Source organism: Pipra filicauda, unplaced genomic scaffold, assembly GCF_003945595.2.
Source record: "Pipra filicauda isolate LSUMZ 115617 unplaced genomic scaffold, ASM394559v2 scaffold747_size112721_pilon, whole genome shotgun sequence".
In the NCBI taxonomy this organism is placed as follows: Eukaryota; Metazoa; Chordata; class Aves; order Passeriformes; family Pipridae; genus Pipra; species Pipra filicauda.
Genome location: NW_024104917.1, coordinates 68,422 through 81,230, shown reverse-complemented (window position 1 = coordinate 81,230; position 12,809 = coordinate 68,422). Strand labels below are relative to the sequence as shown.

The window sequence follows — 12,809 nt, the reverse complement described above, 5'->3', positions numbered from 1 at the left end:
CGGACACGGCGAGCGGGACCCGACGCGGCAGCAGCGCCCGAGGTGGGACAGGGACGGGACCCCGGGGGTCCCGCTCGGGGATGGGGCCGAGGGCGCCGGGTGCCCTGCGGCTGGGGGTGATGCTGCTGGTCCTTGGTCCCCTCCCTCTGCCCCCCGTGTGGGCCCCCTCCGAAAGTAAGTGCCTGGGAGGGGGTGGCCGGGAGAGGGGCGAGGGTGGAGCGCTTGCCTGGAGGGACAGTTCTGGGGTGATACCTGTGCTCGGGGCTTTGCAAGAGCCAAACCCTGAGGCAAAGCTCTTTGGGTGCTCCCTCTGCTTCGGTTTCCCCCCGCGGCAGCCCCCCGCGGTGCTGCAAACCCCCCGTTTTGGGCAGGAGGGGCAGAGTGTGAGACCCCCCACACCCCCCCACTGCTGGGATGGGGTGAGGGAGGAACGTGGGGGGGGCTCAGCTGGAGCCGGGGGCGGGGATTGCTCAGCCCCTCTGGGATGGTGGGAAATTGCCGCAGGAATTGAGAGCGCTGGTCCCAGCACGGCTGCTAGGGTGGAAAAGGGTGGAGAGGGGTGGCACGGGGGGGGGGGGGGGGGGGGGGGGGGGCACAACCACCGCGAGGGATGGCCGGCGGCACCAGGAGGGTCTGTCGGTCTGTCCTGCCTTCCCCTCTCCCTACCGCCCGTGCCTCAGTTTCCCCAAGCACCGAGGGGCTGTGCTGGGGGGGGTGGGAGCGATGGAGGAGGGGGATGAAGCATCCGAGAGCTTCCCAGAGGACACACCTCGCTGTGCCAGCTCCCACCTGGGACCCCTGTCCCCTCCCTGTCCCCTAGGGGCACGGGGGACCCCTGTCCCCTCACAGGGTGACTTTGCAAGGTCAGGGAGGTGACGGTGGCAGCGGGGGCTGTAACCCCCAGGGTTGGTGCTGCACCCAGGGCCGGTTTTGTGGGAGGATGGAGGACCCTCCTGTCCTGACTGGGGGGGGACAGGGCTCCCAGCGAGGAGCCAAGCCCTGGTGTGGTGCTGGGGTGAGCGGGCACAGGCAGCTGCCAGAGCCTCAGTGCCCACGGAATCACGGTGCCAGCAGTTAATGGGTGACACTGAGAGGGGAAAAATGCCACCGGGCACAGGGTCACAAGGATACGGCTGTGAGCCACCAGCCCAGGCTGGCAGGGCCAGACAAGGGGTGAACCACGGCCCCGACCCCCTCCAGGACCTGGACAGCGCTTTTGGGCTGGGGATGCTGCCGGTGGGAAGCTCTCTGCTCATCCTGGCTCTTGCCTCCCTGCTGGGACTGGGAAGCAGGAGATGCTGGGCTTGTGCTGCCTCAGTTCTCCTGCTCCCTGCCTGGGCCTGGGTGGAGAAGCCCTGGGACAGCAAATGTGGCCCAGGCTGTGCCACATGGGCACCTGTGGTAGCCTGGTGTGCCCTGTTACCTGCCTGGGCACCGCCGGGGAGTTAATGGGAACAACCTTTCAGGAGCTGCCACTCACTGGGTAACTGTGGGTCCGCGGCAGGGGAGAGATGTCATGAGACCCCCACGGCTGTCCCACAACTCAGGGAAGGGGAAAACTGTCTGCATACCCCAGCTGGCTTCCCCTGGGGTGGGCAGTGGGGCTGGGACACAGTCCTGGGGCTGCCATGGGGCAAGGCAGGCGCCAGGGCTGCCAGGCCTCATTAGCATCCCACTGACAGACGCGTTGTGCCCCCGAGAGCCACAGCGCGCCAGCTGCCTGTCACAGCCACTCGTGTCTGCTGGCTGCCCAAACCAATTCCAGCCACGTTTGACAGGCAGCGCCGGGATATTAAACTCTGCCAAGCACCCCCTGGGGGATCCCAGGGTGGGGGTGGGGGTCAGCTGCCCCGTCCCTGCCGCCCATGGGATCCCCCCTCTCGCCACCCCAGTCTGCGGCAGCATGGACATCCGCAATGACGTCTCCCAGCTCCAGAAGCTGGAGAACTGCTCCATCATCGAGGGCAACCTGCAGATCCTGCTGATGTTCACCACGGGCGCCGAGGACTTCCGGGGGCTCAGCTTCCCTCGCCTGCTCATGATCACCGAGTACCTGCTCCTCTTCCGCGTCTACGGGCTCGAGAGCCTGCGGGACCTCTTCCCCAACCTCTCCGTCATCCGCGGCACCAACCTCTTCTTCAGCTACGCCCTGGTCATCTTCGAGATGCCGCACCTGCGGGACGTGGGGCTGCACAGCCTGGGCCACATCCTGCGCGGCTCCGTCCGCATCGAGCGCAACCAGGAGCTTTGCCACCTCTCCACCATCGACTGGGGGCTGCTGCTGCCCGACACCGGGGACAGCACCTACATCGTCGGCAACAAGCTGGCCGAGGAGTGCGCCGACGTCTGCCCGGGCATCCTGGACGTGGAGAAGCCGTGTGTGCAGACCAGCGTCAACGGGCAGCTGGATTATCGCTGCTGGACCTCCAGCTACTGCCAGAAAGGTGGGTGTCAGTGGCACAGGGCTCGGCTGCTTTTCTGGGACGGTGATGGTTTGCACTGTGGGGTAAACTGGGAGGGCAGTGGGGATGGCTGGTGGAGCCGCAGGCCCTGGCACGTGGTTGTGGCTCCCCCGTGCCGTGCCATGCCGTGCCGGCAGCGTGGCGGGGTAACCGGATCCGCGCTGTATCATCCTCCGGAGGACAGGCCAGCTCCTGGCTGCCGTGTTTTCCCAGCAGCGAGGTAAATACGGGCCCCTCCTGGGTTCGTTTGCTGTAAACAGGAGACCTGGTAATAAAATCTGTACTATAAACACAGATCCTTATCGGGGCTGCAGCCTCGGCTGTGGACCCGGCCTCGGATGCTCCGGGCAGCTGGGGCTCAGCTGGGGCTCAGCTGGGGCTCAGTTGGAGCTCAGCACAGGCTGAGCCTCCCCTCGTCCACCCATCTGTCCTGCTGTCCCTCCGTCCAGCCCCTCATCCGCCCATCCCAGCGGGTTACTCAACCACCCATCAACCCACCTGCCTGCCTGGCCACCCACTGCTTGGCCATTTCTCCATCCATTCCTGCATCCCTCCATCTCTGCATCCGTCCCTACATCCTTCCATCCCTCCTTTGTCCCACCATCAATGCATTCTTCCCTCCCTCCTTTCACCCCTCCATTTCTGCATCCCATGATCTCTGCATCACTTCATCTCTCCATCCTTCCATCCATCCCAACACACCTCTTCCCTCCTCCCTCCCTCCCCTCTTCCCTCCGTTCATCCCACCATCCCTCCATCCCTCCTTCATGCCACCATCAGTGCATTCTTCCTCTCCTTCCTCTCTGCCTCCCCTCTTCCCTCCATCCATCCCACCATCTCGGCATCCCTTCATCCCTCCATCCATCCCCACACTCCTCTTCCCTCCCTTCATCCCACCATCCATTCCTCCATCCCCACACCTCCCCATCTCTCCATCCCACGCTCCCTCCCATTGCCCCCCAGATCTGGAGGGAACCACCAACGCCCCCAACCCTTCCCACTTCTTCCCTCTCCTGCTGTTGCACACTCCCAACCCATTCCCAGCCGTGCTGGGGTCCATGCCCGGGGGTCTCCCCTGCCCACGGCGCTGTCTCCCCTCGCAGTGTGCCCGTGTGGCGCGGGCTCGGCGTGCACGGCGGCGGGCGAGTGCTGCCACGCCGAGTGCCTGGGGGGCTGCGGACGCCCCCGCGACAGCCGGGCCTGCGTCGCCTGCCGCCACTTCCACTTCAACGGGCACTGCCTGCCCTCGTGCCCGCCCCGCACCTACGAGTACGAGGGCTGGCGCTGCGTCACCGCCGAGTACTGCGCCAGCCTCCGCAAGGTCTCCCACAACCCCCGCGACGCCTCCAAGTTCGTCATCCACCAGCGGCAGTGCCTCTCCGAGTGTCCCTCGGGATACACCAGGAATGAGAGCAGGTGGGGGGGGGCGATCCCGGTGGCCCCCAGCATGGGCACGGTGGTGGCACAGTGCCCGGCTCACAGTGCCCTGTCGTCCTGCCCGCAGCATCTTCTGCCACAAGTGCGAGGGTCTGTGTCCCAAGGAGTGCAAGGTGGGCACCAAGACCATCGACTCGACGCGGGCGGCACAGGAGCTGGTGGGCTGCACCCTCATCGAGGGGAACCTCATCCTCAACATCCGCCGGGGCTGTGAGTGCCACGTCCGGCCCCCACAACCTGCCCCGGGTGGGAGAACAGCTATGAGGGGTGGGGGGTGAAGGCAGGGGGTCTTTTCCCTTGCGGAGTGAATCAATGGGAGGGTGCCCTCCTCCCTGAGCTCACGCCGTGGGTTGTCCCCAGATAACCTGGCCTCGGAGCTGCAGAGCAGTCTGGGGCTCATCGAGACCATCACGGGCTTCCTGAAGATCAAGCACTCCTTCGCCCTCGTCTCCTTGTCCTTCTTCAAGAACCTCAAGCTGATCCGTGGTGACTCCATGGTGGACGGGTGAGGACAGGGCGTGTCTGGGGGGGACGTGTGGCTCTGGGGGTGCCCGTGCCCACCGCCTCCATCTGCACCTTCCCCCCCAGGAATTACACCTTGTACGTCCTGGACAACCAAAACCTGCAGCAGCTCTGGGACTGGAGCCACCACATCCTCTCCATCCCCGTGGGCAAGATGTACTTTGCCTTCAACCCCAAGCTGTGCCTGGCCGAGATTTACCGCATGGAGGAGGTGACGGGCACCAAGGGGCGGCAGAACAAGGCCGAGATCAACCCCCGCACCAACGGGGACCGGGCGTCCTGTGAGTGACGGGCAGGGGGACAACCGGCAGTGCCGTGACCCCCTCCCTGCCCGAGCCCTGCCTCCGCTCCACAGGTAAGACCCAGACCCTACGCTTCATCTCCAACGTCACCGAGTCCGACCGCATCTTCCTCAAGTGGGAGCGGTACCGGCCCCCCGAGTACCGGGACCTCCTCAGCTTCATCGTCTACTACAAGGAGTCGTAAGTGTTTGCCATCCCCACTGGGGGGGTCGTCCACTGTCTGGGGGGGGACCCAGTGGTGGGAACCCAAGCCAGGACAGGGAGTCCATGGGGTCCCCTGTGTCTGGGGTGAGGATCCGGGGCAGAACAGGGGTGTCTGGTGAGGGAGTCCCTGATGTCAGGGCATGAACCTTGGGCAGAATGGGGTGCCCTGGGCTGTCCTTCGTGTTCTAGGTGATCCTGGAGCAGGATAAGAGGGCTCAGGGAAGGGTCGTCCAAGGGGGTGGCTGGGGCAGGATGGGTGAGGTCCCCAGTACCCAAGGGGGGACCTGGCACATGACCAGGGCACCCAGGGGTGTCACCAGTGTCTGGTGGGACTCAGTGTCCAGGGGTGGACCCCGGGGAGAAACCTGTGGGGAGTTCCAGCATGGAGAATGGGGACTCCAGCCCGTGATGTCCTTGTGCCCTGGTGGGCTGCTGGAACCCCCAGGGAGTTGTGTGGCTGGGAAGGGTCCCAGGGCCTTCCCTGATGCCCAGTGTGGGACAGACCCTTCCAGAACGTGTCAGAGTACGTGGGGCAGGATGCCTGTGGGGCCCAGAGCTGGAACGTGCTGGACGTGGATCTGCCACTCAGCAGTGACCAGGAACCAGGGGTGGCCCTGCTTAACCTCCGCCCCTGGACCCAATATGCCATCTTCGTCCGTGCCATCACCCTCACCACCGCCGAGGAGGGACGCAACTACGGGGCACAGAGCGAGGTGGTCTACATCCGCACCATGCCGGCGGGTAAGGGGCTGGCAGGGGCCGGGGATGCCTGTGGTAACCCCCCCAAAGAAAGACCGACACCCCGTGTCCACCCAGCCCCGACGGTGCCCCGGGATGTCATCTCCATGTCCAACTCCTCCTCCCACATCGTGGTGCGCTGGAAGCCGCCCACGCAGCGCAACGGCAACATCACCTACTACCTGGTGCTGTGGCAGCAGCTGGCCGAGGACATGGAGCTCTACATCAACGACTACTGCCACAAAGGTGAGGGCAGGCAGGGCAGGCAGGGCTGCCAGGCAAGGGCAGCGCACACAGGTCGGGTACAGCAGCCAAGGACACCAGTGGAACAGGGATTTTCCCCCCGAGCCGGGGTCCAGCAGCCTGCCAGCCCTGCCCATCGCTGCCCGCAGGTCTGAAGCTGCCCACCAGCAGTGCGGACACGCGCTTTGGGGACGGGGACGGCCCCGAGGTGGAGCAGGATGCGGAGGAGCGGTGCTGCCCCTGCCGCCCCGCCGACGGGCAGCTCCGCATGGAGGGCGAGGCCGAGTCCTTCCAGAAGAAGTTTGAGAACTTCCTCCACAACTCCATCACCATCCCCAGGTGCCGTCTGGGGGGGGTCCCTGCTTTGGGGGGCTCCCCCAGGCTGTGTGTGTGTGTGTCTGCCTGGGTGGGGGGTCCAGTGGCCGCTCCTGGCAGATCCTTTAACTGATTTCCCGCTGTCCCAGGCCACCCTGGAAGGTGACGTCCATCAACAAGAACCCACAGAGGTGAGCGGGGGCCACACAAGCCTGGAGGGTCTCGACGACCCCGGCGCCCTGGCTCCCCACCACCTCCTGTCCCCGTCTCCCGCAGGACCCCCAAGCAGCGCAGGGACGTGGTGGCCGTCACCTCCCCGGCCAACGCCTCCTGGGCGGAGCCGCCGGCCCCGAGCCGTGCCAGAGGGGAGCCCAAGCCCCGCTTCCAGATCTTCGAGGACAAGGTGGTTCGTGACCGGGCGGTGCTGTCGCGGCTGCGCCACTTCACCGAGTACCGCATCGACATCCACGCCTGCAACCACGCCGCGCACACCGTGGGCTGCAGCGCCGCCACCTTCGTCTTCGCCAGGACCATGCCCGAGCGTGCGTCCCCCTCCCAGACCCTGCCTCGGGACGTGCTGGGATGTCTTCTGGATGGGACGTTGGCAGCGGGTCGGGGTCCAGGTGATGCCCCCAGGAGGTGACCCTCTCTGTGCCCCTCTCCAGTGCAAGCTGACAACATTCCTGGGAACGTCACGTGGGAGCCGGCGGGCAAGAACAGCGTCCTGCTGCGCTGGGAGGAGCCCAGGAACCCCAACGGGCTCATCCTCAAGTATGAGATTAAGTACAGCCGGGAGAGTGAGGTGAGGACATCCCCAGGACACCCCCTGCCAGATCTGGTTATAGGGGTACAGCACCCCCCCCATCCCAATCCATGCCATGCCATGCCATGCCATGCCATCCCATCCCATCCCATCCCATCCCAATTCCCTTCCATGCCATGGCATCCCATTCCATGCCATCCCATTCCATGCCATGCCATTCCATGCCACGCCATGCCATTCTATGCCATGCCATCCCATTCTATGCCATGCCATGCCATGCCATGCCATGCCATCCCATCCCATCCCATCCCATCTCTCCCCCAAGGCTTGCACACAGCTGGGGGGAGATGAAGCCCCTTGGCCACCCCCTCATTGTCCCCCCACCCCAGGAGGTCACCACCGTCGTCTGCGTCTCCCGCCACCGCTACTCCAAGTACGGGGGGGTCCACCTGGCCCTGCTCCAGCCAGGGAACTACTCGGCCAAGGTCAGGGCCACCTCCCTGGCCGGCAACGGCTCCTGGACAGGGCTCGTCAAGTTTTACATCCTGGGGCCAGGTACCTGCGGGGGACAAGGGGGACGTCAGAGGGGACCCTGGCAGGCAGGGAGAGGGGGCTGTGGGGTCAGGGAGCTGGATCAGGGCACTGGGGAATTGGGGTTGCTGCTGGGCTGGGACACTGGAGGATCACAGAATCACAGAATCCTTTGGGTTGGAAAAGCCCTTCAAGACTCGATAGTCCAACTGTTCCCCCAGCACTGCCAAGGCCACCATGCCCCCAAGTGCCACAGCTACACTTTTTTAAATCCCTCCAGGGATGGCGACACCACCACTGCCCTGGGTAGCCTGAGCACTGCTTTCCAATTTTCCCTAATATCCCTAATTCCCTAAACCTCCCCTGGCATAACCTCAGGCCGTTTCTTCTTGTCCTGTCCCTTGTTCCCTGGGAGCAGAGCCCGACCCCCCCCAGCTGCCCCCTCCTGCCAGGGAGTTGTAGGAAGTGAGAAGGTCCCCCCTGAGCCTCCTTTTCTCCAGGCTGAGTCCCCCCAGCTCCCTCAGGAGTTCTCCAGACCTTTCTCCTGGTGCTCCAGCCCCTTCCCCAGCTCCATTCCCTTCCCTGGACATGCTCCAGCCCCTCTTGTCATGAGGGTCCCAAAACTGCCCCCAGAATTTGAGGTGCCCAGCACTGCCCTGGCCCTGTGGCCACTGTGGCTGGTCCAGGCCAAGTGTCATTGGCCTCTTGTCCACCTGGGCACACCTGGGCTCACATTCACCTGCTGTCAAACAGCACCCCCAGGTCCTTTTCCGGCTTTCCAGTCCTTCTGCCCCAAGCCTGGGGCATTCCATGGGGTTGTTGTGACCCAAGGGCAGGATGTGGCACTTGGCCTTGTTGCCCCTCACCCCATTGCTCTCAGCCCTTGGATCCAGATCCCTCTGCAGAGCTTCCTGCCCTCCAGCACATCAGTATTCCCACCCAACTCGGTGTCATCCTCAAACTCAATCCCCCCGTCCAGGCCATCCATGAAGTCATGGAACGGGACTGGCTCTGTACGGAGAGCCCACCCTGCCACGGAACAGCCCAGGCTGGTCAGGCAGGACCTGCCTGTCACCAGCCCACACTGGCTGGGCCTGATCCCCTGCTTGTCCTACCTGTGTGACAGCACTCAGGGTGATCTGCTCCATGACCTTCCCTGGTACTGAGGTCAGGATGACAGTCCTGGAGTTCCTCAGATCCTCCTTCTGACCATTCTTGTAGATGGGCATCACTTTGGCTCGCTCCCAGTCCACTGGCCCTCCCCAGTCAGCCAGGACTGCTGGAAAATGATGGAAAGGGGTTCGGTGAGCCCTTCCACCGACTCCCTCAGCACCCTTGAATGGATCCATCTGACCCCACAGACTTGTGGGTGTCTCTGTGGTGGTGCAGCAGGTCACTGACCATTTCCCCTTGGATTATGGGGGCTTCATTCCACTCCCCATCCCTGTCTTCCTGCTCAGGGGACTGGGTTAGGGTCCCAGAACAACTGGTCCTACTGCTACAGACTGAGGCAAAGGAGGCAGGAAGTACCTCAGCTCTTTCCTCAACCTTTGTCACTGTGTCCCCCACATCTAATAAAGGATGGAGAGTCTCCTCAGCCTTCCTTTGGTTGCTGATGGATTTATAGAAACATTTTTTATTGTCTGTTATGGCAGATTCAGTTCTAGTTGGGCTTTGGCCCTTCTCATATTCATCCTTGTGGTCCTTCTGACCTTCCAGCCCCTTCTTCCAAAGGTTTGAACGTCTCCTGAAAAAGGAAACACCAGCCTGAGGTGGAGTTCCAGTCAAGGCTTTCTGCTAAGCCAGTCCGGTCTTATTCCCATCCTTCATCCAAGGATGCTGCCGGATTGAGGAGCTGGGGGACTGGGGGATGCTGCTGGAGTGGGGGACTGGGAGCTGCTGGTGGACTGGGGGATCTGGGGGACGGGGGATGCTCTGGGACAGGGACACCCAGGGATCAGTGGGTGCTGCCGGTCTGGGGAGCCGGGAGCTCCCCCTCTCCGGCCCAGTGGTGGTGGTGGGACAAGTGTGGGTGGGGATGAGCCTGCCCGGGCCCTGATCCAGGGCCGCCTGCTCCCGGCAGCCGAGGAGGAGTCCGGCAGCTTCTACGTCCTGCTCACTGTCACGCCCGTGGTGCTCATGGTGCTCATCTCCTGCCTGGCCGTCTTCGTCTTCTTCTACAACAAGAAGAGGTAACGACCCCTCTGCACCCCCAGGGCTGGGCCGGGGCAGGATCCGGCTGAGCCAGGGCTGGGGAAGGGCTGGGGAAGGGCTGGGGAAGGGCTGGGGAAGGGCTTGGGGGGGGCAGCACCTCTGAGCGCTGCCCACCCCTGGCAGGAACAACGACGGGTACCCCAGTGGGACCCTCTACGCCTCCGTCAACCCCGAGTACTTCAGTGCCTCAGACAGTGCGTGGGGACGGGCAGGGGCGGCTCGGGGGGGCTGCTGAGCCCCCTCCTCGCTGGGGTCACACTGGAGGGGACAGGGACGGGGTGGGATGGGATGGGATGGGGTGGGATGGGATGGGGTGGGACGGGACGGGACAGGACGGGATGGGACGGGACGGGATGGGATGGGATGGAGGGGATGGGATGGGGTGGGATGGGGTGGGATGGAGTTGGGATGGAGATGGGGATGGGAGTGGGATGGGGATGGGATGGGATGGGATGGATGGGATGGGATGGGATGGATGGGATGGGATGGGATGGGATGGGATGGGATGGGATGATGGGATGGGATGGGGACGGGATGGGGATGGGAATGGGGTGGGATGGGATGGGATGGGGATGGGATGGAGATGGAGGTGGGATGGGATGGGGATGGGGATGGGGAGGAGATAGGGATGGGGATGGGATGAGGATGGGGATGGGGATGGGATGGATGTATATGTGGGATGGGGACAGAGACACGGATGGTGATGGGAGGGATATGCGGTGAGGATGGAGATAAGGCTAGGGAGAGGGACAAGGAGGGTGAGGGAATGGAGATGAGGATGGGGGTAGAAATGGGATGCGAATGATGACCGGGATGGAGGGGGGGATAGGATGGAGATGAGGATGTGATTTGAGATCAAGAGGGGGATGGAGAGGGGATGAGGATGGAGAGGGGGATAGTGACAGTGATGGGGAGGAGGGGAAAAGAGAAAAATAGGGGGGGGGGGGGGGGGGGTGTTGTCGGGGGGGGTTACGTAGTCCCAAATCAACCCTGCAGTGTACATGCCTGATGAGTGGGAGGTGTCACGGGAGAAGATCACAGTGATCCGGGAGCTGGGACAGGGATCCTTTGGGATGGTGTATGAGGGGCTGGCACTGGGGCTGGTCACGGAGGGAGAGGAGACCAAGGTGGCCCTGAAGACAGTCAACGAGTTGGCCACCATGCGGGAGCGCATCGAGTTCCTCAACGAGGCCTCTGTCATGAAAGCCTTCAAGTGCCACCACGTGGTAGGTGGGCAGCTGAGGGAGAGGGAGGGGACACGGGGGGTCTGGCCACTCACATGCCACCCCTCTTTGTCCCCTCAGGTCCGTCTGCTCGGCGTCGTGTCCCAGGGCCAGCCAGCTCTGGTCATCATGGAGCTGATGACACGCGGGGACCTGAAGAGCTACCTGCGTTCTCTCAGGCCCGAGGCCGAGGTGAGGGGCTGGCCAGGTGCCCCCACGGGCAAAGTGACACCCACCCTGCCCCCGGGGGGGTCCTGGTGTGCCTCCCCCCAGCCGAGTCTATGCACGGTGCAGAACAACCCCGGGCTGCCGCCACCATCGCTCAAGGACATGATCCAGATGGCGGGGGAGATCGCCGACGGCATGGCCTACCTCAACGCCAACAAGTTCGTGCACCGGGACCTGGCTGCCCGCAACTGCATGGTGTCCGAGGACTTCACTGTCAAGATTGGAGGTGGGTGGGCAGCGTTGGACAGGCTGCTGCCAGCCCCCATCTCCTGCTGCTCACGCCTTCCTCCTCCTCTCCCTCCCCTGCCAGATTTTGGCATGACCCGGGACATCTACGAGACGGATTATTACCGGAAAGGGGGCAAGGGGCTGCTCCCCGTGCGCTGGATGTCCCCGGAGGCGCTCAAGGACGGCATCTTCAACACGCAGTCTGACGTCTGGTGGGTGCTGGGCTGGGGGGGAGCACCGGGGGGGAATTTTGGGGAGTTCCTGGAGCGCCAGGGGGGAGTTTTGGGGAGTTCCTGGAGTTCCGGGGGGGAGTTTTGAGGAGTTCCTGGAGTGCCAGGGGGGGAGATTTGAGGAGTTCCTGGAGTGCCGGGGGGGAGTTTTGGGGAGTTCCTGGCTGAGTGGCGCCGTGCCAGCAGGTCCTTCGGGGTGGTGCTGTGGGAGATCGCCACGCTGGCCGAGCAGCCCTACCAGGGCATGTCCAACGAGCAGGTCCTGCGCTTCGTCATGGACAACGGTGTCCTGGAGAGGCCCGAAAACTGTCCTGACAAACTGTGAGCGAGGGGGGACACCCCCTCAGACCCCCACCCTGCTGGTGGGGGAAATCCTGGTCTCTCCCAGTGCTGGGAGGGCCATGGGGTGCTGGAGCCCCCCGAAACCAGCAGGTGCCTTCTCTTTCCCACAGCCACGAGCTGATGTGCCTGTGCTGGCAGCAGAACCCGCGCCAGCGCCCCTCCTTCATCCAGCTCCTGGAGCGCATCAAGGACCACATGGCGCCCGCTTTCCGCACCCTCTCCTTCTTCTACAGCCCCGAGAACGGCCACCACGGCTCAGAAGAACCCTCTGACGCCGAGACAGATCCGTCCGCCGGGGAGGACGAGCCCCCCACATCCCCCCTGCCCACACGCAAGGACCACAGCCCCGGCCAGCTCCCCAACGGGATGGCCTGACTCTGAGCCCGGGGTGTGCTCGGACCCCCGCTGCACTCTGCACCCCCCACCCTCCTCCGGCCACCCCCCAGTGCCGGGACACCCCCACATTATTTATTGCTTCCAAGGGCCCGGCCGAGGAGCAGGTGCCTTGGGAAGGGGGTGGCAGCAAAGCAAGGATGCTCCGTGGGGGGCCTTTCCCCTGGAGATAAATTGGGGTTCTACAGATCAGGGGCAGGGAGTGGGGGGCTGCTGGCTGGGAGGAGAACACCCCGGTCCTTCCTTGGGTTTTTTCTTGGGGGGGCGGGGGGAATGTGGGCATGGGGATGGAGAGTGGGGCTTGGGGTTCGGGGTCCCCCACCAATCTGCCTCTGCCGTCACCCTCCAGCCGCCCGTCAAACAGGTCAGTACCCCCATGACCCCTCTTTTACAGCTGGGGAAACTGGGGCAGCCCTGCAGCAGGAGAAGCCTGG

The 12,809-nt window shown here is 64.0% G+C and overlaps 1 protein-coding gene across 1 annotated transcript; it reads left to right on the top strand.

Annotated features, from left to right (window-relative positions):
* The first annotated feature begins 1,897 nt into the window (after positions 1-1,897).
* Positions 1,898-12,412, top strand: INSRR (insulin receptor related receptor). The gene is made up of 20 exons (XM_039389588.1): positions 1,898-2,444; positions 3,566-3,878; positions 3,967-4,109; positions 4,260-4,404; positions 4,488-4,702; positions 4,777-4,903; positions 5,430-5,668; positions 5,744-6,018; positions 6,138-6,247; positions 6,500-6,765; positions 6,889-7,025; positions 7,376-7,541; positions 9,601-9,709; positions 9,855-9,925; positions 10,728-10,957; positions 11,036-11,146; positions 11,249-11,408; positions 11,493-11,622; positions 11,827-11,961; positions 12,093-12,412. The coding sequence occupies exons 1-20, from the start codon at positions 1,904-1,906 to the stop codon at positions 12,355-12,357; spliced, it is 3,888 nt and encodes a 1,295-aa protein (XP_039245522.1). The 5' UTR covers positions 1,898-1,903; the 3' UTR covers positions 12,358-12,412.
* The last annotated feature ends 397 nt before the right edge of the window (positions 12,413-12,809 follow it).

What these genes read in the sequence shown, in the direction of transcription:
- INSRR (XM_039389588.1), top strand. Translation starts at nt 1,904, where the DNA reads ATGGACATCCGCAATGACGTCTCCCAGCTCCAGAAGCTGGAGAACTGC. An exon ending in TTCTTCTACAACAAGAAGAG is followed by an intron (nt 9,710 to 9,854) that starts GTAACGACCCCT and finishes CACCCCTGGCAG; the next exon opens with GAACAACGACGGGTACCCCA. An exon ending in CCTTCAAGTGCCACCACGTG is followed by an intron (nt 10,958 to 11,035) that starts GTAGGTGGGCAG and finishes TTGTCCCCTCAG; the next exon opens with GTCCGTCTGCTCGGCGTCGT.